Source organism: Lepisosteus platostomus, chromosome 3 (assembly GCF_059453375.1).
Source record: "Lepisosteus platostomus isolate fLepPlt1 chromosome 3, fLepPlt1.hap1, whole genome shotgun sequence".
Classification (NCBI taxonomy): domain Eukaryota; kingdom Metazoa; phylum Chordata; class Actinopteri; order Semionotiformes; family Lepisosteidae; genus Lepisosteus; species Lepisosteus platostomus.
Window position 1 is genome coordinate 53,734,662 of NC_142613.1, and position 27,192 is coordinate 53,761,853.

Sequence of the window (27,192 nt, forward strand, 5' to 3'; positions counted from 1 at the left end):
TTGTTTGGACCACACACAACTGCCCTAGGTTAGTGCATTAAAATGCAACAAAATTAAAACTGAAAAACAGAGCTTGTCTTTGTGGTATTTTCATATCACATCAGTTTCACTAAGAACAAAACAAGCCATTATTGAGTTATTTGTTGTCTGCTTATAGGCAATGGTTTCCTTACTGTTCCACAAAGCCTCCCAGGTGGGGGACTGCTGTTGTACCCTGGCTTCAGAAAAATGCCAAGCTGTATCAAAGGGTGCTAATATAATATTTGGATAAAAAGTTATTAGCTCTGAGTTTGAAACCCTGATCAACTCCACTTTGATGATGGGTGATGGGTTGTGGCCTGTATTGTTCTATATTAGCCTTGACCTATATTACTCCTATTCAATAGGACTATATTAGTCCTATTCAATCCCTTCAAGACCTGAGCCAATGGACCACTTGGTGCAACGAGCCTACTATCAGGCTTGTGTTCAGAATTTTCCAGCATGAGCACAAAGCAGCGATATAAAAAGTAGTCAACTGAATGCACACTCTATACACCCAGAACCTTATCTTTCATAAACTGTCAACATTTTGGCACAGAAGCCCTCATCAGGACAAAACACAAAACAACAACATGGAACAAGGCCACCGCTTAAAAACCCTGGCTGGGTCACAGATCTGGGTCACAGGAGGGGCCATACTCACATGCGGATGATGCTCTTGACGCTGAAGTTGTCCAGGGGGGCCATGTCTGGGTCTTCGCCCTTGTCGTCCTGCAGGACGATCTGCTGCAGGAGGCGGTCCAGAAGCTGCCAGTGCTGCAGGCTGCCAGCGCCCCGCTTGTCTGGAGGAGAAGAGGGAGAGGAACGGTGAGAGGTGGGGCCGAGTCGGCTCACATCACCGGCGCCTACCTTCTCTGCCGCTGATACAGGCTGTTCTCCCAGAATCCGGCACATTTAGGCCTCTGACAGATCAGGCCAGCCCACCTGAAGCCCCTTCTGGCTCTCATGATCGATTCAGCACGGTGACAAAGCTAGGCAGACCCCTGCACCACCCATCAGGGCTGAAAGGTGCTTTTCAGTGCAATGCATTCAATCCAGTCAACCAGCAAGTGTGTTAGGATGCCCTTCTAGAAGGGTTTGCATTGTACATAATAAAGTCAGATCTTTATTATGATTATTTAACAGATTATTTAACAGAAGGAGGAACACTGTCACACAATGCTCACGACTGCACTTTCTCCTAAAGAACAGCCCTGGCTGAGCCCTGAAACCACTGAGCGGGCATGAGATGGCACTGACTCACATGGCATCTGCAGGCAGTGCTGCAGTATGGACAGCAGGTAGGGGTAGGCGTCCGTGTGAGACAGCTTCTTCTTTATCACCTCAAACATCTGGCTGGCGCTCTTGGTTTCGATGTGCTCCTGGGGGAAATCAAATCACACAGCCCAATGCACCCGATCCGTCCCACCTGCCTCCAGACAGCGAGGCTGCTGTCTCTCAAGCTATCTGGAGCTCTCACCAGCACCAGCAGATCGCCAGCTGAGCTGGGCTGAACCACAACAGAGCTGGGAAAAGCTGCCACAGCCATGTGATGACTTTAACTGCTGAGTGTGGGGGAATTGTTCTCTCATGCTTGCATGGCCACACCTGCCTGCACCCCTGCAATCCCACAGCCCTTGTCTGACGCCCCACAATCCCCCTGGAATCCTGTCGCTTCTGACCGCCCTCTGCACAGACAACAGAGCCGAGGGGCGATGAGCATTCTCATTTGCCCATGTCCGCCTGCGGCTTCCAGAAGAAATCAGATTGGTTTTCTCTTCCCTTGTCTCTATGGTGTGTACATATTGCAAATAAACAGTGAGCCCCTCTGTGCTGCTTTGACAAGGAAAACCAGCTTCTCCGACTCACCGAATCAAAGCGCTTGGCAAGTTCCAAGTCATCCTCGTTCCGCACCATTTCAAAGAAGTCTAAGTGCCTGCAGAGGGATGGAGAGCAGGAAGAAGCAAGAATGTCACTGACGGTGACAGAATGATAGCAAATGTGTCCGCATGATCGTTATACACTCTGTCATGTTGTCAAACTCGCATTAAGAAGCCCAATACATGAGACTGACATAAACCGAGCTGTTCTCCAGCTTCGAATGTTTTAAAATAGAAATGTTGCTTTGCCTGTATTGTTATTATTGAGTCTAGGTTTGCTGATGTTGCCTTAATTCTCAGTTCCCATTTCTCATCCTAGGGACGCCCTTCCCTTGAGCTCTTGACTTAAACACATTCTTTCATGAACCAATCAGTTGCTTGTTTGTAATCTTTGCAATAGGAAAGGTTGGAGCTTTTAAGTTATTTAAGAAGCAATAGATATAAAGTGATCTTTGACATGGTTAGGAACTGAGAACAAGTAGATTGCTGGAATTAAATCTACAACTCATTCTATTGAGGAATCAAAGATTTCACTGACTGCTCAGGTGGAACAAAAGTCAGCAGGCATGTGGGTCTCCCAGGATTACTATGTAAATTACTCAGCACAACTGAGAAGATGATACCCTTCTTGACCTGAAAAACTTGTCTCTAAGATCAGTACAGTTAAGGCTGAGTTATGTCCTGTGGGCAAGATCATGGAAATGAGCTAGGATCTTTTTTGCAAGCACAAATAAGCTCTTAGGACAAAACCAAATCCTGAAATCATACCTGTCCAGGGTGGCATTCTCATGTTCCCTCAGCTTGTCAATCACTGGCTGAATTCCTAACATCAGGAACTCGTACCTGAGATGGAGGCGGAACTCCAGATTATCCTGTGGGACAGCACAGAGAGCCGAGTAAATGGGGATGTTCAAGCTCCCCAGAAGCTGTGACTTCTGTAGGTTCAAGGACCAAAATCTCCACTGTCTGGAAATGTGTGTCCAGCTGGAGGAGTTTGTCTGGGAGTGTCATGAGAGTCTGTCTGTCTGTAAATGTGTGTTCAGCTGGAGGAGTGTGTCTGGGAGTGTCATGAGAGTCTGTCTGTCTGTAAATGTGTGTTCAGCTGGAGGAGTTTGTCTGGGAGTGTCATGAGAGTCTGTCTGTCTGTAAATGTGTGTTCAGCTGGAGGAGTGTGTCTGGGAGTGTCATGAGAGTCTGTCTGTCTGTAAATGTGTGTTCAGCTGGAGGAGTTTGTCTGGGAGTGTCATGAGAGTCTGTCTGTCTGTAAATGTGTGTTCAGCTGGAGGAGTTTGTCTGGGAGTGTCATGAGAGTCTGTCTGTCTGTAAATGTGTGTTCAGCTGGAGGAGTGTGTCTGGGAGTGTCATGAGAGTCTGTCTGTCTGTAAATGTGTGTTCAGCTGGAGGAGTGTGTCTGGGAGTGTCATGAGAGTCTGTCTGTCTGTAAATGTGTGTTCAGCTGGAGGAGTTTGTCTGGGAGTGTCATGAGAGTCTGTCTGTCTGTAAATGTGTGTTCAGCTGGAGGAGTTTGTCTGGGAGTGTCATGAGAGTCTGTCTGTCTGTAAATGTGTGTTCAGCTGGAGGAGTGTGTCTGGGAGTGTCATGAGAGTCTGTCTGTCTGTAAATGTGTGTTCAGCTGGAGGAGTTTGTCTGGGAGTGTCATGAGAGTCTGTCTGTCTGTAAATGTGTGTTCAGCTGGAGGAGTGTGTCTGGGAGTGTCATGAGAGTCTGTCTGTAAATGTGTGTTCAGCTGGAGGAGTTTGTCTGGTAGTGTCATGAGAGTCTGTCTGTCTGTAAATGTGTGTTCAGCTGGAGGAGTTTGTCTGGGAGTGTCATGAGAGTCTGTCTGTCTGTAAATGTGTGTTCAGCTGGAGGAGTGTGTCTGGGAGTGTCATGAGAGTCTGTCTGTCTGGAAATGTGTGTTCAGCTGGAGGAGTGTGTCTGGGAGTGTCATGAGAGTCTGTCTGTCTGTAAATGTGTGTTCAGCTGGAGGAGTGTGTCTGGGAGTGTCATGAGAGTCTGTCTGTCTGTAAATGTGTGTTCAGCTGGAGGAGTGTGTCTGGGAGTGTCATGAGAGTCTGTCTGTCTTTCTGTTAAGATGTGGAGCAGCAGGCTGTACTCACCTCCCCAGCCCCAGCATTCAGCACAGCATTGATGAAAGACATGATGGCTGTTTTCAGATTGACCTCGTCCCTGTAACGCCCTGTGCTCCTGTCCAGCTCATTTAGTAGCGTCTACAGACAGAAAGATCAGCTTCCCTTTAGTGCAACAGAATATTCCAAAGGACCCATCTTCTAATTTTTCCATTGTAGCCTGATAAAGCTTTCTTGGTTATAAGGGCGAGCTGCATCTCCTCATTGATCTACCGTACCACACCAATGAATTTCCATTGCTGCAGGTTTTCTACAGTATTTAGTAATTTTAATATAAGGGATTATAACCCCATTAAAATGGAGGTTGCATGAGGCTGATATGACTAAGAAGAGAAATGAGACTAAGGATCTGATCTTCACCTTGGGCAGATTTGGAGTAGAATGCCCACCTAACCTATTTCCTGTGCAGTGAACTGTTTGCCATCATCATGGCCTAAATCTTGAGCTCACATGTTTGAGTGCATTATTTCCTTTGATAGAAGCCCAGTCTGCACAATAACAAAAACACCTGGCTCATCGACTTAGCTCACTGGCTCACAGGCCAGAGATGTGAGGGTATCTGGTAATGTGTCAACGAAATCAATTTAGACTTCTTTTAGAAAAGGCCTGATGATGAAAGTCTGACTCATTTAACCTGACACAGCTGCTCAGTTGCGGTTCTCCAGCTGACCAACACAGGACAGCCCATGTCCAGTCTGTTCAGTCAGCCACTGAGTAGGCTGCTGCAGGCTTTGCTGACTCAGGATTGCAGCCTGCCTGCTGTCTGTGATAGTGACCTGCTTTCATATGGGATTTGCCATCACCAGAAAAGATGCCATAAAGAGTTAGGAAGTTATATTCCCAAAATAAACCTGTCACTATTGATGAAATGCCATGTTCTTAATATACTAATTTGTTTTTTCTTGGAAAAATTTGCTGTTTTTGTGATGATGCAAGCACGAGCCATGTGGGTCTCAACAAAATCAACACAAACTTCTTTAAAATGAACAGCCAACCCAGAGGGTGCAAGTGGAAACTACCTGGAAGTGCACAGTGTATCTTAATCTGTGAAAAGGAGGCACTTCTTTACCCAAAGGGTTGTGGGAGCATGGCACAAGCTACTCAGCAACATTGTTGAAACTGATACCCTGGTTTCTGTAAAGACATGGCTAGATGAGATCCTCCAGTCGGGAAAAGATGCACTACTTTACACAAAGGGTTGCTGGAGTGTGGAACAAGCTACTCAGCCATGTGGTTGAAGCCAGTAACTAGGTTTCTTTAAAGAAACAGCTGGATTAAATCCTTTGATAAATTAGCAACTAACTACCAAATATGCTAGATGGGCCAAATAAAATCGTCTCGTCTGTAACCATTCTTGAGTTGCCAGATCTTCGGGATATAAAAACCCCTCAATGAGGCTGTGTATGTGAAAGGGGGGGAGAGTAAGATGCTGGTGGCAGTCCTACCTGGAAGCGTGTCCTCTCAGCGGCGTACTTCTGGTAATGGATCATGGCTTGCAGCACCTTCTTGTGTCCCCCCGGCACCAGGCACACGGCGCCCAAGATCTCCAGCACCGCCACCTTGGTCTTGATGTTGTCCAGCCGCAGGCTCTGGGAGATGATGCTGATGCTCTGGGGGTGGGCCAGCACGTGGGCCCGGCCTTGCGAGTTGTTCATCAGGGCCTTGATGCAGCCGATGATGGAGGTGTGGATGCGGCTCTCGGAGGTCTCGTAGTCCATGCTCTTCAGGAAGTTCAGCAGGCAGGTCAGCCCGTCCAGCTCGATGAAGCGCGTCACAAACCTGCAGAGGAGAGGCGGGTGTCACAAGTGTCGGGGCTGGTTCCTGACTTGACCTGAGGGCATTCTTAATATAGCCGGCTCATATATTCCAGTACATAACCCATAGAGTCCAGTATACTATATTATGCATTCCAGTGACATTTCAGAAATAAATGAAGGGGGGGATGGACAGGAATAACCTAATCAGAAACAGCTATTGTGCCATGTGTGGAAATATATTGTATAGTTCTAATTCATATGCAATGATCACTTCTGAACACCCATTCATGCTAATAACAGAGAGTGACTATTGTACTCGGACTGTAAAACGTCCTGAAAACCACTTGGATTTAGAGCTCCAGGGGGGATACACTTTGTGTGTGTGTTTTCCTAAATATTCTCAGGAAAATAGTTGTTCTCGTAACAAATTAAATCTCTTTGCTAAACTGCATTGTCGCTTCTTGCATCCTCTAAACAGGAGTGGGAACATCGGACACTGAAACAAATTGGTTGCCTCTTGCCTCAGTCTAGAGGGGGACAGGGAAGCAGAAATAAAGAGTAATTCTTCTCTACAAAAGTATCAGGAATGAAAGTTCTTCCTTCTGTGAGAGCCGTTTCTTCCGGTTAACGTCACAAAGCAGCAACCCTCAAGAGTTCTAGTTCACAAAAGCCACATTCTTGAAAGTGCAAGTGTTATTGCAGGGAGCTCTTTAAAAAAGTAATCCCTGGCACATTTTTACTTCTCTCAAGAAATGTTTTATATAGACATAAAATCTGTGTTTACGTAAAAAAATGGACCCTCCTTTTATAAATTGGCCCATTCGTTGTTGGCCTAGTGTGAATGAAAAAAAAAACAACAGAGTTTTTTGATGACGAGATAATTATTAAAATGTTATTTTTTATCCTGATAAAATGTTCTTGTGAGACAAGTAAAGATGGGTGCAGGATTTTGTTTCTTTTAACTATAAAAGCCTTTTCAAAGGGACTATTTTTGCAGGATCATAGAACACTTGCTTTATAGAAACAAGTCCAGAAGACTGTATGCAGACGTCTTAGTTTGAGTTGAGTTATGACTGTCCATCTAATTGGATTAGGTTTCAACATCATTAATTGGGCAAAGGCCAGGCTTTCTATAATCCCACTGCGGCTCTCTTTCAACCCCGGTTTCAAGTTGTGTGCGGCCTCACTCTTGCCCTGTTTCGCCTCTTGTGTATATCTTCTCTTCCGTGTGCACTTTGTAGAATCTTTTCAGCAGTTGTTTTGCAATATTACCCTTCAACTCATGGCTGAAAACCAAGACAGCACTAGGAACTAAGGTACATGAAGGTCTATCTTCTATTTCACAATTGTTTGCAAGGCTCTTTGCTTTAATTAGTTTTATTATTGAAAGTACTGAACAATGCTCCAAGTTCGCAATACGCTGAAAGCAATCCTTTTGTAAGTCTGGGAGCACCTATAGCATTCTTCCATCCATCTGTCTTCTTACTGCTTTATCCATTACAGGGTCACAGGGGAGCTGGAGCAACGGGCAAAAGGCAGGATACAGTACTGTACATCCTTGATGGGACGCCATGTCCATCGTGGGGCAGACACACAGACAAAATCACCCACACTCATGCACTCACACCAGGGCCAACTATCCCAGAAGTCAATTAATCCACCAGTACAGTATGTCTCAGCACTCTGGGAGGAAACCAGAGCACCTGGAGGGAACCCACACAAACACGCAGAGAACTTACAAACTCCATGCAGATAGCACCCCAGGAATTTAACCCCGGGTCCCAGCACTGCATTAGCAATCCTCACCACTCTTCCACTATGCGAAGCCTGTAGTCTTTTTCTCACATAAACTATGTTATTAATGTTTCTTGTAGTCTTCTGTATATTTCATGACCTACAGTGCCACACCTGAGTGAGTGTCTTTTGTGGGTGCCCTACCACTGTCAGATCAGAGAACCATTTTTGTTCCATATTTGGGAAGTAGGGAAGAGAGCAGCTCTGCTGTTGTGCTTGCGCAATATGATCCCAAAATCTTCATACACTGGACAGAAAGAAACTTGAAGACAACCCCCCAGTATGGGAAAAATTCACTGCCTACTGCTTTTACCACACAGTCTGCAGGATACCCACAATGCAGAATAAAGTCTCACCTCCTCTGACCTTAAATAAACCCTTCCCTAAGAAATCTGAACAACCTTGTTCACAATAAAGCTGTGAATTTGTCTACAATAACCCGACACTGACTTCATCCCACTTAATTACTTGATTGTATATTTGTGTAACAGCAGACCGAGTTGTGTTTGCTTTGTTGAGTTAAGGAAAAAAAAACAAACCTTGTAGAGATGTGTGGGATGTTGATGTTAGACACCCAGGAAGACCAGCAGTGCCAACATTCAATATTGGAGAAAGTTGTGCATGCAGCATTACAGTCACAAGTTACTTGTGCAACAAATTACTTTTTAAACTTAACAAGACAGTGTGGAAAATAACTTTAAAAGTACTGTACGAGTATCAGTTACTGTGTCATATGCAGTTTGTGTACAGTTACTGTACTACAATATGTAAAGTATTGCACTACTTCTTAAAATAGCCACTGGTGGATGTCAGTGAGCTGTCCCAGCTGTGCAGAACCTGCCTTTTGACACACAGGGCAAGATCAGCCTGAGTCAGCAATGTGGCCCACATTAGCCCTGCTTTCACTTTCTCAAACACACATAAAGCCCAGCAAGGTTTTGGAACCACATACTGTACTGTATCTCTACATAAAATGAAAGGATCTTCCTACCAAACATACAGAAAGACCAAACAGCATGCCACATGTGGAAGTATGAACTCATAATCTTCTAATGATTTCATAAATGTGCCTTACACTTTTTTTATGATGTCAAACCTGTATTTTACAGAAATGTATATACTGTATGCACAGCAGCCTGAATGCTGATGCAGCAACTCACTCGAAGCTTAGTACTATATATATACTGTATATTAGGTATTATACATAGGAATAAGTACTGTAGAGGTTAATGGTTTGGACACCTTAAAACACACAATACAAATACTTAATACATGCAATGAAAGCTGAGCAGAACTGTGAAGGTAGTCAGCAAAATTACTGGTGCACAGCAGCTACAGCTTTCACACATTTATGTCGAACTAATAATGCAGACGGCCAACATAACCATTGACTGTCATGACCACCCACTGCACAGCGAATCTGAGCTCCTTCCAACAGTGTGCAGACTTAGGCTACCTAAATTCAAGGGCAATAGAATTAAGTCATCTTTTATTCTCACAGCTTTTAACCTGCTCCATTTGGACAGTTGACTGTATATTTTACTTTATTTATGTACATTTTCTTTCTCAACATACATGCATGTCTCTTATTTGTTAATGGGCTCATTTTCAATGTACTGTGTATTGTGTTGTGTGTTTTGCCTGCCTGCAAAGCCCATTTCCCATCTGGGACTATACTGTACAGTAAGAAAGTAATGTCATTACATTTTAAAATTAGTATCTTTCAGGAGTGTGATTTCCCCACACATTTTCCTGAGCTTACATCGTCTTGTAAAATGAACCCTGGATGTACAGTGTCGTTCCACCCTGAAGATCAGTTATCAGTGATGGCACTGCTGTAGCGGCTATGTATCCAAGTGACAGTAATTTATCCCATCAGTTTGGCAGGGCTGCCAAAGCGCAGGCTTCCAGCTCAGCAGCTGTACAGCCCCTGACAGTGATCAGTGCAGACAGGGCTACATCAGGATGATATACACCAGTGCCAGCAGAGCACTGGATACTGGTGACCACAAGCAACGAGGAAGCTGGGGCCTTTCCTCAATGGGAAATGAAACCAAAGCACCATGCCATGATTCAAGCATGGGGTGGGTTACCATTATTTTCCGTCTGTGTATCCCTGTGTTCCATTATTACTTAATAGAAAAGACACGTATTGGCCAAGGGTCTGGCTCACCAAAGAGGGGAGCTGTCATCCATCTGCCTGGCTTTGATTCCAGTGCCATGATGGATTCCGCTGGGATCGCGTTCCAGAAGCAATTGAGCTTGACTGACCCGGCTCTGCACCCTGCCACGAGGAATGATTTCATCTCCCCCTCCGCTGAACCTTGTTTTTATTAATATACGACAAAAATATTTCTTGTTTTTGTTCTACTGTACAGTGCAGAGGAAGGGCTTTGGACCCAGTATAAGCAAGAGAAAGTGTCCATAATTCTAAGGGAAACATAATCTGGTACACAAAGCTGTTCAAAAATAACAAGAGCAGCCTTCGCTGTTGCACAACTCGTAACTGCTCTGTGACGGCCCTCAGCGGGACTGGAGTTCAGGCGGCTGCGGAGAGCTGACTTCTGAGGCAGGAGCAGTGCAGGGTCGCTTTAATGACCTTTAGCTGTCATTCCTGACCCAGCCGCTTTCCTTTCAGAAGACTGTATGCCTGGTCACAAATGAGAGGAGGACCGAGGCCCCTTCTGGCTCGTTTGGTACTGCAGTTAGTAGCCCATTGATCTGAGGCTCTCACCCAGCCGTTTCTTGAAAGAAGCCAGGGTATCTAGCTGCAACAACACGGCTTGGTCCACACTCCCACCTCCCTTGGTCTAAAGAAATGCCCTTTTTTAAATGTTTTAAATGCCCCTTCAGTCAGCTGGAAGAACGTTTCTCTGCCTGCTGGCCCCCTTCCCTTTCACCTGAGCCACTCCGGACAGAGTGCAAGGGCACGGAAGGCCTATTGAAGCAGTGTGGAATTACAACCCTGTCCCAGCGCCAGAGAGAGCACAAACAGCGGGCCATCCTCCCCTGCGCCGCCTGAGCCGAGCCACTCTCTGTTTCTGGAGAATGCGCCTGCTCTGCCAGCCCTTTATAACCACGTCCAATACAAACCACAGTCAAGATCATGGGGGGAGGGGGGAGGGAGGGGGCTTGTCGGATAAACACTCGATGGGGTCGCACTCTCTTGGCGTTTGTAGAGGTTCAGGCTGAAGCTCTGTGGCTTTTTTGTGTTCTCTGCCTCCCCTTACTGTGCAAAGGAGAAGCACTTTAAGGAGCTGGACACAGAGCTGTCTTGCAGGGCTATTTGTCTGGATGCAGAACAATCATCCCAAGCTCGGCCTGCTAACGGTTTTTCCTGTACGTCGATGGGTGTCTCAAGAAACAGGTGGTTTACTGGCAGTGTCAAGAATTCTGCTAATCAAGGGACAATATGAAAAGCTGACATTCACAGTCCAACATAAGAATAAAACAAACTGAGTTCAAAACAGAAATGAACTTTTCCAGAGGCAACAAATGAAGACTTCAGCGACTGATATCTTCATAAGCAGGAGGTGTGAAAGTGTCAATTCAATAATAACCTACAGCTAAAGCATCCTGGCGGCAAGCTAGTCAACAGGATAAGACAAATAATTATTTAACAGGCACCGCCTTAGCAATACTGCTGACACGGAGCTTCTTCTGAGATTTAGATGTCAGAAACAGTGGTGGTGTGGTGACACAGTCTTTGAGAGATCGAACGGCCCAGCAGCAGTAAAAAGCAGCCGTTTGCCAGGCAGATTAGCTGAGCTCTTGTTGTGCAGACCACATCATTTGCATCAGCATGCCTGGTGCATATTGAACTCAGATTTCCAAAACCTCCCAAAAATATACACTTGAAAATTCCATTTGTAACACAGCCTAGCCTGGAATTCTGATAAAGGCTTTATGTTTAGTGCACCTTACCCAATTCATATTACAATACAAATTCTATATGTTTAATAACAACAGCCCAGTTCTACAGTAGATCTATAAGATCCATTGAGTGCTAAAGCAGAATGACTAGCTACACATACTGTACTACATTGTGAAGCAATAATAAATGCATTATTGTCAAGCCATTTCCAAAGGGTTCACACTAAATCAGTTTTTACAAGATTATAATTCTGAATAAATTAACATTGTACAGTATGTGTTCAAAATGTACTCACAGACCAAAGTAGATTTAATTCCATTACTGTATATCTTTTGTATAGGATCTGATATGATCTGCTGAACTTGAGAGCCAGATCGAACTCACAGGGAACAACACTTCCCCACCCTTTCAGGTCTAGACCACTGGGAGACAAAGGTGTACCAGTGAGGAGAACTGCGAGTGCAGGAAGTAAAAGTGAATGATGTGCTTCTGTCTTCAGACACTGATATCGTCGGTTCTTGACCTTGTACATTTACTGTAAGTGCAGCATCTGACACTTTCAACGATAAAACACTGACTGTTCAGTCGGCCTCTCTATCTGTGTTTTCTCCTAGCTCATATCATACCTCACAATCTGGTGTTATTTATCTCATTACATGCTTGGGCCTACACTGGTTTCCCTATACAGTACATGCTCTAGCTAGGAGACATGACCAAGAAACGCAATGTTAACTTTCACTGTTATTCTGATGACACACAGCTGTGTTTGTCGTAGAATCCCATTGACTCCTCAGCCACAAATAAGCTATCGTCCTGTCTTGCTGACATCAAAAACTGGATAGCTATTATTTTTCTCCTACCATATTTAAATTGAGATCAAAGGGAATTGTTACTGTTATTTTCCGCAGAGTTAATCACCCAGCTGGGTAAACATCCTACTCTAGGCGTAATGTACCAAATTATTTGTCTGACACTTGCATAGAAATTTATAATTATACTTCTTTAAACATAGTGGTATTTTACTGGAGCAATCGGGTGATGTACCTTGATCAAAGGTACAACAGCAGTGTCTCACCTGGGAATCCAATTCACAACATTCCAGATAAGAGCACAGAACCCCAAACCTCTGGAAACCTTAACCTCTGGGAAATGCAGTACAATCAACATGTTACCTTACCGCTTCTATACTACAACTACAAACTACACTATTCAGAACTGGTCTGACTGAGAGAAATCTCCTCCGGTGTTCTTTATTCATTTAAAGTCAAACCTAATTTCAATCATCTGAGAAGATCTCTCTGTTGCACTCACATGCAAATGCAAGTAAATGTATTTTCTCTCTAGATTGTCCTGAAGCACCCCTCCTATGGCTTCAAGAAATATGGCTCGTAGAGACAGATACAGTGCACTGAGCATGTTACAGGAGTGATGCCCCCTCCTGAAAGGCCGACAGTGTTGAATTCTCTCTCAGCAGCAGAGTTCGCCGCTGTCTAAGACGTGGAGCTGTGTGGCTCAGGATTCACATCCCAGCAGAGGCAGAGTGGGGCTGCAGTCATGCTCTGTCAGAGGATCTGAAATCACTGCTCAGCTGCATCTGCAGCGATTCAGCAAACAAAGTTCCAGATTGGGATTAAGAGAATCAAGGGCTTTGGACAAGTAAATACAGGCTCTGATCTATGATTTTTAAGGCATCTTACTGAATGCTACTTTTCAAAAGCTTTTAAAGTCCTCTAAATCAGTCTATATTGCATTGCAGCAAACAAGAATTCTAAGAAATACCACGAAATCAAATAAAACCAAGAGCATGAGCAGAAATTCGACCTCACTCTGAAACACCATCATCAGTCCACATTTAGCAGGGATTAGAGAAGTCAGTGCATTACCTGCAGGAAAGTGACAGCCTTTGCTTATTTATATTAACAAAGTAAACATTGCTCAGCAGCAGGGTACAATGGAGGGATTCACAGGAGAGGAAGGGGCAGTTTGTTTCTGTTTTGCTGTTCACTTGTCTTGCTCCGGTATTCCTGACAAGATGGTGCAAATCTCCAGGGACCGTCCCAGCTGTGTGTTGACTTACAGGAGGCATGTGGCTCTCCGTGTCTTTATTTCAATATACATTTCACTGGTGGCTGAAGAGAGGATTAGCACCTCTTTACTGCACCTGTTTCCACTCATGTGTGGGTGAGAAAGATTCAGGTCAGAAAACACCAGGCTGCTCTTTTACTCAAATCAGCACTCAGACAAGAGTGACACAAGCCAGGACCTGTTAAATCATGGCTGATGAAGTATCCCAAACATAGGCCTTCGCTATAATGGAGCAGGGATTGTGTGTTACTATGATGGCATGATTCTCAGCATTCATCACAGTAGCTCACATATGGGATATTGCATGGCATTTCATTATTTATTTGCAGAATGGTCTAATAAACATTGATTGCATAATTCAATCACTTATACAGTAGCAAGCAAAAATATACATTTTAAAATGACCTCATAGTGTGATCTGCTGGCTGTATTTAATTATTGTCTAATTCTGGATATGTGAAAAGCAATGGGTGTACTGTATAGTATTAGAATATACATTTCCTTATAAACCAAGTCATGATTGAATTAAGAACACATACTGTACATGCTGCCAGTGCAATACACAGATCTCAAGGCTCTGAAGGCTCAAGAACTGATTATCGTGTTACCAGACTGCCTCTCGGTGTGTTTGGTTGTATGTTTGGGGACTGACACTCCACCCACTGTGAATTTGTCAAAGCTGAGATAAGCCAAGTCCAGGCCCACACCTCCAGGGAAGAAAGGTGTTTTTCATTTGTTTTCTAGTGAACTGTGCTATACCACATGGGCCTGTTTATATGAGTCACTGTAGCAGAGAAAGGAGCTGGTGTTTACTTAGTGCAGGAGCAATGAGAAATGATGCACAGCAATGTGGAAGTATATTTAAACTGATAGCTGGAGGCACTTCTTTACCCAAAGGGTGGTAGGTGTGTGGAACAAGCAAGCCAGTTGTGTTGCCAAATCTGATAATCTGGCTTCTTTCAAGAAACAACTGAAAGAGATCCCCCAGTCAGGACTGTAGGCATTTCTTTTCCCAAAGAGTGGTGGGAGTGTGGAACAGGCTGGACAAGCTCCTCGGATCACATAGCTTCCAGCAAACAAAAAAGGATAAAAGGGCTGATGCCCCCCTCGTTTATAACAGATCTTCTGCTCATTTATTGCAATTCCATTACTTATTGCATGTATCATAACATGCAGCCCAGTAGCAAGTTCTGTCTATACTTGTATATCCTGCTCAATACTGTATTTTATTGATTTAGAGCTGGTCTATCTCTTACATAATTAAAAGATAATCCTTTTCACCAGTGCTAAAAGACTCATAAAACATTTGGGAATGTTAGGCTAGCTGCAGCGGACACCGTAGCTGAATTTACCTCTAAATGACCTGAACTCCCAAACACCCCACTGCCCAGCATGGATAGACTAAACTCAGTAGAGAAGAAAGGGATGTGGGCTTCTCTCTTGTGAAAACTAAATTAAGAAGGCAAAGAGGCAGCAGAAAGAAGGACCATGTGTATTTTATTTAGACTTTAATGAAAAATTTAGTTTGGAAGGCAGGGTGATACTTAAGCCTCTCAAAACAAAATAATAAAAAAATAAAAATAATCCCCTTTTGGACCTTGAAGTGGCCGCTGTTTGTGGTCGTTTTTAATCAGGTGTGGCATTTTGCCTTTTTTTCCACATTGTAAAAAAAGCGTAAAAACATTTTTTAAGGAGGCCACGGGGCTACAAGACCTGGATGTCAAGGACAGTGCCAAGAAATCAGGAAAACCCTTTGACATCAAGGTCTGATGTGTCGGTCTAGTTTTACAGAGGGTGCTTTAATAACTTGCACATTTCCTGGATTATCGTGCTGGCTCGTCAGGGCTGACTATAGGCTGACATCAGAGGGAACGAAAGAACAGTTACAAACACGAGGAGGCTATCAGCCCATCTGACCCATCTGGTAGTTAGTACAGTAGTTAATTAATCCAATGATCCCATCCACCTGTTTCTCAAAAAAGAGGGCTTCATAATCATGGTTAGACAACTTGTTCCTGACTCTCACCACCCTTTGTGTAGAGAAGAGCCTCCTGGCCTGACTAGATGATCTCATCCAGTGGTCTCTTGAAAGAAGCCAACCACAACGCTACTATTGGCTTTAACAACATGGCTGGTTAGCTTCTTCCAGACTTCCACAGCCTTATACATAAAGAAGTGCCCCCAGTTGTTGGTTTTACATGCACCTCTGGGCAGTTCCCATGTGACATCAGATTTGTGTTTCACTGTTGATTCTAAGGAAGTCTACTGGGTTGATGTCATTAATGTTTTTGAGGATTTTCAAATACGTGGACCTAGGCCTTTCACCCTGAAACAAATTTATCTGTTAGAGAGTATAAATATATGAGTGTTTATGTAGTGCTCCTCACTTGTGTACTGTACTGTAGAGTGGCTGGTAGCTTGAACACATAGGCAGCCTTGCCGTGGCAGAAGAGCTGATCATTGTAAAAGCAATGGAGACCAACCAATCTGAGTGGACTTCACTCGAGTGAGAAAAAAGAGGAATCAGAGCCACTCAAGAGGGCCTCCCAAAGCCTGTCCCCAATGTGGACCACAGTGACACCTGGTGGCAGGTTGTTGTCAAAGCAGGATGCCCTTCCCGCCATCCCAGCAGCCCTGGCTGAGTGAAACGGGACGTACTATACCTCATTGGCTGAGTCCGCAGGGCTGTCTTCAGGTCCTCCACCACTTTGTTTCTCATCTCCATCTCCTCCTCGTCGAAGGCAAACAGGGTCTGCATCTGCAAACACGGATCAGAAGAGCCATGATGGAAAGAAGACAGAAGCCGAAACGTCCAGATTTTCTGGGGGCTGAAGAGACAAAGTTTATGTTTTAAAACTCGGCGAGCTCACAGCCACATGTTCACCTTCGTGCCCTCTCCAGAAAGCAACTCCAGCTACGGGTGCGAGTGGAGACCTGCCGATCAGAGCACGGGGCCGGCGTCTGGCAGGGGACTGATTATAGCGCAGACTGGGGTTTTGGCTGTCCTGTGCAGTTAAATCCTCAACTCTGGGACAACAAGTCGTTTTTTTTTTTGAAAACTTGAAAGTGTAATAAAACTCAAGGCCATTTCACATTAAATGAACAAAAGCACATATATTTAATTTAATATGAATGTACATGATGTTGGTTTAACCTGGCAGCCTTTCAGTCTGTCCCTGTTAGCCAACACTGCCCCAATGGAGAGAAGTTATTTGAGAAAAGTGGAGATTTATTTTATTTGTATTTTGAAGCTATCCTGCTTCAGCAAGTGTTGCTCACATTCATTTTACCATCATCCTAGGTAGCTGTGTTCTACTACCTCTAAAATGTAACACAAGAAAGCAATATCTTAGCAATGGAAAATAAAGTCTGCTTGCAACACTTCCTCATTTGGCTTAGAAACTTTTACTCTTCACAAAGCTTAAATACCGCAGTACATTACATATTAAGTACAGAATGATGTATTTTTTGAGCCACAGCAAGAAAATGTAATGGAGGTAATACAGCTACAACACAGCTATATATAGAGAGAGTAGTCAATCAGCAGTGATAGCAGGAAACTACAGTATTCAGCACACTTTTCAAGAGCCCCTGCCCTGTTCTGTGATCTCAATGTCAAATCCGACAGATGTTTCAGTCATAATATTCATCTGGAGGTCTGGCTCCACTTGTCCAGATGGCTCTAATAACCTCGGCCAACTGCAAAATCTCCAGCTCCTGCTTTTCGAATTAATATGTGCGCTCTTGTTCGTGGGGATTACACATCAGCATCGCCGGCCTGCTGTGCACCCCGGCTCTGGTTTTCAATTCTCTCCCAAACGGTAATCCCTGCTAACCACGGGCTGCTGGACCGGGGCTGGCTACCAGCAGCTGGGCCAGCGATGTGTCATGGCTCCCCTGTGTTTGAAAAAGAGCCCCCTGACTTACCTAGCCAAATTAACAATGCCAGAGCTGGTCTGGTATCCCTAATTGCTTTTCACAGGAAACTGTACAAAAGTTACAAAAATAAAACATCAAGGTTCTGCATTACACTCTGCAGTAATAGACAAAAGCAACACAAACTGAGATGAAGAACCAGAGGCAGTGAAAGCTGTGTTGTGATGACTGCACAAACTTGCTGAAAGCCATGCTTTCACGCAGACCTGCCTACCATTTCTTTACTCATTTGTTTGACTAACGCTTTTCTGCAATGTAACTTACATTTGTACCCATTTATAACAAGCTGGTTTTAACCAGAACAAAGTCATGTGAACCACCATAGTCAAGGGTATGACAGCAGTGTCTCACCTGGGGCTTGAACCCCCAACCTTGCAGTGACAAGCCCAGATCCCTGACACTGCTCTACACAGCTGCCCTCAAGGTTGCATCTCATCTTGCACTGAGTCAGCACTGGCAGATTAACAGCTACCAGGAGTTCCCTGGAGATCGCTTTGGTTGACCTCAAAGTCTGAAGCCATGATGCAAACTCTTCTGTCCCAGCCAGGACACTGTGTAGCAGTAGAGCAGGAAAGCACAGGGAAAATACCTCATAGCTTCCCACATCCTTCTGAATTCCACACACACTCTGCACTTTCTGAAATGAGTGAATTTTCCTAGTAAGTTTCTGGACATGAATGTGATGTGAACAGAGGTGAAGCCATAGACATATACTGTAACTGCTACACTTGGCTGGGTCCTATTTGTCAATAATTATTATAGCTAATCCTAACAAATTACTGTTTGCATTATATATGTAGTTCTGTACTTTTCACCCCAGGGGATCCCAGAGCACTTTACGTATGGGATGGGGGACCCATTTCATCTACGACAGAAGTGTTGCGCAGACGGGCTGCAGCCATTCTGGGACAGTGGCCTCACTAGTCAGCAGATCAGGTGGAGACATGAGGAACTTCTTCAGGCATGGAATCAAGGGGGAACTTCCGAGAAGCCAGACTGTTGAAAACCTACGTGGAATTCAGCCAGGGCATGGGGGTTAATCTGATTTTAAGAAGAGTGCTGTGAGATCTGGACCAACCAGAGTGTCAGTACTTTGGCTTGACATCTTTAATTGAGGGAGGGCACCTCCGGCAACCCAGTGTCCCAAGTCACTCACTGGGACATCGAGTTTGGAAATTCCGGTTCTCTTGTAGGATCCCGCAACACCACTTACAGCAGCAATCTGGTTTCCTTGGAAGTCATCCCAATAATGACTGGGCCCTGACCAACTACCTTTGGAGATTTAAAAAGATCAGACTGCAAGTTAGTGACATTGTTGTCACCGGTATTATATTGTCATATAAGCAGAACCGACATATAATACATATAAGTATTATATAATACATATAATACATATAAGTACCCACCTGAACTATATAAGTATTGCACTGACAGCAACATGGGGACTTTGCTTTTACTTGTTGTTTTTCCTTATTCATTAGCCTGCTGTATCTGGTTGTTATTAATTCTTCTGAATCAAGTCAGTTATCACTAGCATATTTTATATTTTAGAATAAGTCTATAATTCTATCCTTGAAGGAACAGCATATATAAACCTTAATCTTGGAATGGTTTATTGTAATTGTGCCTGATCTAGGTTATTCTATCCAAAAAAAGAACACAGATTGTATTACTTCAGGTAATGTTCCAGGAAATTATTCAATATTTCCTCAAAGAGAAAACTATAGCATACAGCACCACTGCATGGCTAAATGATGGATCTGTAGCAAATGTTAAACATTCATTGAACATTAGCCTTTTACACCTCGATTAAAAATAATAAAAATAATAAAATATTCTATCCAGTGGGATGCTGTACTCTGTACTCACAAGCTGAGCTTTCTAGTTTCAGAAGACAGATCTTTCAATATTTCATAAGGCCTGCTCTGTTTGTGTCTCAATCCTAAGTATCTGGTGATCCATAATACAACACTAGATGATTCTTTTTTAAGGAGAAATAATTTTCTTCATTAGCATGTTTGAAGGTGAGATGCTAAAATGCCTGCTTCAACCTGTGTGTGTGTGTGTGCATTTTTTCTGCAGGGTTGCCGATGGAGAATTTGAAGTCATGGATGTTCATGTAACTGCCCAACATGTTGATGAAGCTCAAATAGCATCGCGTTGAGCTGTGTTTACACTAGGACAGCCAACAGCCACAGCCCGTGGATGGTAACCAATACCTTTCTCTCTTTCAAATTCCCCCCTCACCCCACTCCTGCAGGCTCTTTCAATCTGAAAAGAAATACCTTTGTTTTTCTTCTTTTCATCCCCTTACTCATTTTAATGGCCTTGACTTCTGGAAAAATACATTCATAACACTTTGCTCTGTAGCTGGTCTTTTATATTCTGCTTGGCTTTTGGATAGATTGTACAGCAGGCTCTGAACTGCAGCCATTAAAATAAACACTGCACACACGTCAAAGTTTCTTTTGGTGTTTTGATAATGAGAAATATGGGAGAGGAGCTGTGTTTGGTTAGTCATGATGATTAGTTCTCTGTAGATCTACTGGAGCGTTGTGATACAGCGGGTGAAACGAAACTCTTTATAGTGTGTGTTGGTTAGAAAAGCAGAGACAGGACCCACGTTAAGATCCCACGAGTCAGAGGTTTATTCCCAGCCCAGCACAGATCATGGCACTCTGCTTGCATCCTGCTTGCAATGGTAAGTAGGAATTTATGCACCTTGCAAAAACATTTACCCCCTTCCAATGATGTCCCATTTTGCTGAATTTAGATTGATGCATACGTGTATTTCAAGTGGTGGTGCTTGACGTCTGTGCCAAAGTTTAAATTCCTTCACCCCAAAAAGCGTGAATCCAGCTGCGATGGCCAATATGCAGTTTAAAACATTTGGAGTCGTCATTTGTACATTGTACACAAAATGGGACGTCATCATTGGCGGGGGGAGTAAATATTTTTGCAAGGCTCAATTAAAAAAAAAACTAAGGCCTTTTAAATGCCCGCTTTAGGGCTGGTGTTGTGCAGGCCCACGAAAAAGAATAAAGTGCTGTTAATGTATGTCCAATGCAAAGCCGAAACCTCTGCACACAAGGTTTTCCCGTTTAGCGCTAGACAATGTGGACGCTGTTTGGAAGGTGTGAGGGAGCTGGTGATGACTGGATACTCACAGCAGCCATGGAGTTGATGCGGTCGATGTAGTAATCCGGCCAGCTGGTGGCCAGCTTGTTGGGATCCTCCTGCTCCTGCAACAACAGAACGGAGAGAAATGTGGGCATGCTGGGAAACAAAGCAGCTGGATGGACTCTGGGCACTGCCCTGGGAGACGGGAAGCGGAGACAGCTCTCGAAACGCAACTCCAACAGGAGCAGCCACGGTACACAGTCATCCTCAGATCTGGACTGGGCACAGGGATCGGTTACTGTGGTACAATTACAAATAATACTATACTACAGTGCAATCAGACAGTAAAAACAGTAAAACCAATAGAGAACAGGCATTACAAGAGAAAGACTTTACTAGAACATGATGTAGGTAAGCAAAAGCATAGGGCAAATAGAGAAAGTGCAACTCATTCTCAAAAATGAACTTATTCCGACCTCATGAGTCTCAGTCAATAAAGAGCTTTATGGACAGGAGATTTGCAGGAAGTCCCCAATGGGAAGTTTGGAAGAAGCTACCCAGTCATATTGTTTAAATCGCTATCCTGGTTCCTTTTACAAAACAGCGAGATGAGATCCTCTAATCAGGACTTTTTTACACAATGGGTGGTGGGAGTGCAGAACAAGGAATCCAGCCATGTTAATGAAGTTGATACTGGATGAAATACCTGGATTAATTAGGTATTATCTACTAAACAAGCTAGATGTGCCAATTGACCTCTGCCTACTGTATGTTCTTACATTTTGCCTTTACATACAGTAGCAACATATTTTGGTTCACCAAAGTTCTACACATTTTAGAGAGCAAAATAAAAATGAAACATTCCCCATCACATCACAGGAGCTACTGTCAGGAATAAAAATCACAGACATTGCAGTTAAATTTAGTACAATGGATTATCCTGCTGTTTCAGGATTCAAAACTCCCTGATAAATGCTCTTGCCTTCTTGGGTTTTAACATTTTTCTTCTGTCTTTTCAAGAATGTGAAGATTATGCTTTGGAGAGACAGTCCCAGTCTGTGCGGAACACGTGCAAACTCAAAGCAGAAATCCTGTCTTACACTCATACAGATTTGCAAGGAGAAAAATGCTCAATTGTTGACTTTAATCTAAAGTAGGCGTCCGTAGGCCTGGTTCTGAAGGGCTAGTTATTTGTGTCTATGGGTTTTCAGTCCTGCTTGGCTTATAATGACCTGAATCATCTCATAATTATCTTAATTGGACCAGTTTACAAACATCTCTCAGCTCTAAAGCTGCTGCTTTAAGAAAACCTGAAAACCTGCAGACATAGCAGTCCTCCAGAATGGATTGGGGACACCTGCTCTAAAGAATTTGGGAAAAATAAATGTTCTTGTCTTCTGGTGCTTGTGAAGGTTGTGAATGGTTAAAGCCATTCAACTAACTTGAAAGAATCAAAGCAGGTAAAGACACACTGTTATCCAAGAAAACCAGGACCAGAGGACACAGATATGCAGTTAACACAAGACCATTTAGGCCAGAATATAGCAGACTCTCCCTTCAACAAAGACCTGGGGGAATTTGGGACACACTAAACATGCCAAGAAAACCGGATGACTGGCATCCTTTCAGACGCAGGATGAGATCTTGGATTAGGAAGAACCACTAATGACCAGACATGCAAGATGACACAAATGGTCCACATTTCTAAAACTTCTGTTACTTTTTAGATTGCCTCTGTTGTATTGCAGATCCTGCCAAGAGGTATTAAAATAAAATGTGCATAAAAAAGGGAGGATGGCTCAGGAGAAAGTTCCTTTTTCCCATATCCCCTAACCCTGGGTTCTGTCATGGGTCTGGAACTGAGCCCCAGGCTTGACTACCAGGCCCTGCTGCTGGTCATTCTCCACAGCGTTCTGTCTCCACTGCTGGGAGGGGAGTTCTTTCAGCACAGCTAACAACCAGCAACAAAACAGGAACTCATTGTCATTGCCCCAAAATTTCAAGTACGAAACCCCTATAGGTCTGTGCTTACAGAGCAGCCTGTTGTTTTCAAGAAGAATTCAAATTCATTTTGAAGATGGCCTGGAGAGCTGAGCTGCAGGCAAAGCTTATCAAAGAATGCAAAGGGATTTCTGACATTTTCAACTCAAATCATTTTTGATTTTATTATCACCATCTTGCATTAAACTCGCATGGCTGTCAGTGAGGGCTGGTTTGTTTGCTACTGCCAATGATCTACTGTAATAAGTCAAACTGTGTGTTTTCAATGCAAAATTGCAGCACTGTAACGAGTCTGCAAGTTATGCAAGTAGTTTCCTTATTTAACTAAACTGATTTTACTCTAATCAGGTCCTTTTTGCAGTCAGGTAAAATGTGGGGATTTATACCTTGGATCACAGATTTGGATTAGATGCTCGAGTCCAGACAGACCCACCTTCTGTGTGGAGTTTGCATGTGCCTCCCCATGTCGCGCAAGTAACCCACAATATTTGAGCACTAAAAGTAAACGAAACAGTGTGAGCCCCACCTGGGATCATTATGACTGTTCCACTGTATCTTCAGGAAATGGGATAGGAAATTTCCACACCTGGGCTACACGCCTGCCTTTCAGCATTTTTGAAAGCTTGTATTTGTCTGCAAAAGCTGTCTCATTGTCTGTCATTCTTCAAGCCTCCCAGACTAGGTGGCTTGTATAAATATTCCTCAAAGGGAATATTTGCACCAGCAGGCATTTTGTGTAGGGGAATCAGAAGATGAGCTCATCGCCCTGCACTGGGAGCATAAGGCAGGATACTGGACACTATGTGCAGCAGGCTGCAGGGGGGCACTTTCTGACCACTCTGGCTGTCAATCCAACCGAAAGAGTTTTCCCTCATTGTAGCTCATTTTTTGTCCGCCAAGAAGTGTGAGTCTGAAGCCGGTCTGTGCTTTCTCTTCCCAAGAGCAAAAACCTTGTAACTGTCAGAGGAGACGCTATCTGCTGTTCCACTCAGAGAGATACGATTCAAGGACTTTTTTGAGGGTGAAAATGGGTTTTGCCTCTGTGGCAGATCTACTGAGACTCAATGCTGTTTAGACAAACTAAAAACCTGGTACACAGCAGATCAGGCAGAGAAGTGAGAAGCTGCCTCAGCGATTAAATTAACAAGGAATTTTAAGCAGGCCAGATTGCTAATGACCACGTTAGTCAGGACTTTGATTTAAAGCTGGGGTCTCCAACCTTGGGCCATGGAGAACTCCAATCCTTCTTACAGGTCACACTAAATAACTTGTTATTTAAAGATTAAGAACACTTCTTTAACCAGTTGATCAATAAGGCGTGTCACATTTCAATGAGGTTAACACTGGTTCTTGAGAGCTGAAGGATATTCTGATTTGAAATTCACTCTAAATTACTTAATTGAAGACACTGCCTATTAAATTGATTTTAGTTCAATTGTTCCAGGCCTTTCCAAATGTGAAGGCTGTCTATATACACTGCTGTCATGGGGATCTCCAGGCCCGGGTCTGGAGCTGGTTTAAAACTCTTCGGGAGTATGGCACCTCTTACAGCAACAAACTGGAGCCCTGTTTTTGAAATTCTGGTGTAGGAAAGACCTTACTTTGTCTTTCCTTTGAAGTCTTTCCTCCCAGCACTGACCAGGCCCAGCCTTGCTCCTTCTGAGATCTTCCGAAATTAAAATGCAATGCTTGCAAGGTCAGGCTGGCACTAATTCTACTTTCTGTCATATTCTAGCGATGTTAGTCCTCATCTGAACATTAAAGGGGTCTCTATGGTTGAGTCTCAGAGCCGGGCTCAGTACCCTGCTTTGTTGTAACCGTACAGTGGGGTCCCCCTCTCATGCCGCTTGCTTGACTCATGCTGTATCTGTTAGCATTCAGGACCCCTGTCTGCTGAGAGAAAGGCATCCCACCCAACCTGGGAACCAGCCCCTGCAGAGCAGCGATCACTGTTCACAAACCCTCCTGAAGTGTTTGCCTTTACACTAGATTTGCAACGTGGAATGTGCCATCGATTAAGCCCCTGCACGCTTCCACGCTCGTGAAAAACATCTTGTCAAATGTGCGCGCAAGTTATGAGTCTGTATCACTCAGCGTCTCTTAAAGGCTTACAGCCCAGATTGTTTGAACTGAGAGAGGAGAGGTGAGATCTTGTCAGAGCAGCATCAGTGGTTAACACTAAGCTATGTCACTCTCACATTCGCCGTCGTCACAACGCTCCGTTATTATAAATAAAAGGGGCTTTGTCACATTTATGCCCCTCAAGCTGTCTCCGCAGAAAAGAAGCTGGATGATGTATGTGTTTGCTTCGGAGATTATTATAGACTATGTCTGACTGATCGAGTTCCAGAGCCTCGCTGACTGTGCGACACACAGCTACAGGAGAGAGAGAGAAGCCAGCTGTGTGAGTGCGAGGAGAGGGAAGCCTCTGGAGAAAAGAGACAACAGCAGTCGCTGTCTGTCTAAAACCCCCAACCCAGCCACCTCAAGTAAACGAAACCAGCCCATGCAGCAAGTTACCCAGCCACGCTGGTGGACCTAGGCCCATTCAGAAAATGGCTGGGTTTGATAACAAGATCAGTTTAGTTATTAGCAACCAAAGGAGCAAGGATGGCCTGTTCTTCTGTGTCTGATCCGACAAGAAACAGTGGAGATCTGTTGCACTGTAGCAAAACATCATCAATCATGGCTGAATGATACCCCACCTCTATCTTTAAAGGCTTGTGACTCATGCGGATTATCTAGAGCTCAGATGGAAGAAACCTGGAATTGCATGTGGAATTCTGAGATGAGCACACTCAACGTCGCCATTGACGTTCATAAAAAGATCCTCATTGCTCAACCCAGGCTGCAGTATTTCAGCCGACCTGAACTCCCCTTCCCCCTCCACCAGCGCGTACACACACCTTCTGACATGAAACACCGGCCTCTCCTTTGTGCTAAAGTAGGGTTCTGGCACTGACAAACCTCTTTACAAGAACAGGACTTTTCTCCTCGAGCTGCTGTTTACACTTTCCATCCCTGCTCCCTGGGCCTGGCTGAACTCACCGGTGAAAGTGAGAGCCAGCGCAGGCACTCCAGCTGTCCAAACTCGGAGCCAAGCCCCAGCTGCCTGCAGAGAGAGGAGACGCGCTCCTGCAATCCTGCGGGTCGGAGCACTGGGCCCGTGTGACAAGCGCGGCTCTCCCTGCTCTCACCGGGGTTCGAGGCCTGTTGCGCGCACCATGGGGGCCACTCCCTAGGGAGCGGGCAACTGGCCCAGGGCAACTGCCATGCCACAAGACTGTGTCCTCTGACACAGCTGAGTTTTACACTCATTTCAGAGGGGGGTAACGTCACTTCATAGGCCAGCAGCTATATCACCCTGCAACTTCCAACTGGCAGCCTGCTGAAGCTCAGCAGGTGTGAGCCTGGTTAGTACCTGGATGGGAGACCCCCTTCGGATGAGACGTAAAACCGAGGTCTTGACTCTCTGTTGTCATTCAATCAGAGGGAGTTTCTCGAAAAGAGGAAGGGTGTTACCCCGGCATCCTGGCCAAATTTCCCATTGGCCTTGACCAACCATGGCCTCCTAATAATCCCCATGTATGAACTGGCTTCATCACTTTGTTCTCCTCACTGAGAGCTGGTGTGTGGTGAGTGTACTGGTGCACTATGGCTGCTGTCACATCATCCAGGTGGGGCTGCACATTGGTGGTGGTGAAGAGTCCCCATTACCTGTAAGGCACTTTGAATGGAGCGTCCAGAAAAGCGTTATATAAGTGTAAGGAACTATTCTTACTTCTATAACTCACTTAGTGCATGAGCCCTGTTGTGTTCTCCCCTTCCGAATTCCTCCTGCTTATGCTCATGCTCAGGGTGCCTGATTTGTTCACCTCTATGCCAACTTTCCTTTACCTGAGACAGAGCCTGTAATAACGATGCTGTATCTTTGAAGCAAATTACCGACAGCAGTTAGTGAAACCCCGGGTCTGCATTCCCTGACATTATTCCAAACATATCAACAAGAACGCAGCAAGAATCATATGGACTGGGTAAGGGGAATGCAGAGCAAAAAGATCAAAATGTTTGCAAACATAGATTCATTTTATCTTTGAATCACAATGACTGCAAAGGGGTACCCCAGGGTTCCGGCTGTTATACGGAGCCCCCATTGTGTCTGATAGCAAGTCCCTCTTTAAATTAAAAATGAAATGTAATGCCATCAATGTTTTTGTAGCAGAAATCAGACTGTATCAGGCAGCACTCTCATGTTATTCTAACGTCAAATGCTGTTCCACCTGTCTGGATATTTCCACTGATTCCTTTGATATGGCTTTCCCGTGTTAGTGGGCCAGACCTAATTTAGAATTTCTTTCAGGCTGACGTGAAATTTACTGCCTGCTCCAGCAATCTTTTGAGAGCATTAAAGAAAGGACTGTGATATATAATATATTTTGTCTGAGAGTGGTGATCATGAGAGGTCTAGGGTACACTGTGAGTTTGATATATATAATACACATTTTTACAAGGACCGCAGTCAATGCATCCCAAGTATTCCCGAGGCTGTTCCATTTTATTCTGTATGACTGCTC

At 44.3% G+C, this 27,192-nt stretch overlaps 1 protein-coding gene across 4 annotated transcripts in view; it reads right to left on the reverse strand.

Moving 5' to 3' along the window:
- Window positions 1-27,192, reverse strand: part of daam2 (dishevelled associated activator of morphogenesis 2) — a 146,575-nt gene that overhangs the window by 40,251 nt on the left and 79,132 nt on the right. For all 4 annotated transcript variants that reach the window (XM_088626070.1, XM_088626073.1, XM_088626071.1 and 1 more), the window contains exons 4-11: window positions 20,665-20,739; window positions 16,225-16,319; window positions 5,497-5,830; window positions 4,022-4,132; window positions 2,670-2,773; window positions 1,891-1,957; window positions 1,286-1,403; window positions 686-824 (exon numbers count right to left, since the gene is read on the reverse strand). In XM_088626070.1, the coding sequence (XP_088482196.1) occupies window positions 686-824; window positions 1,286-1,403; window positions 1,891-1,957; window positions 2,670-2,773; window positions 4,022-4,132; window positions 5,497-5,830; window positions 16,225-16,319; window positions 20,665-20,739 (1,043 nt within the window). The remainder of the gene's footprint in view (window positions 1-685; window positions 825-1,285; window positions 1,404-1,890; window positions 1,958-2,669; window positions 2,774-4,021; window positions 4,133-5,496; window positions 5,831-16,224; window positions 16,320-20,664; window positions 20,740-27,192) is intronic.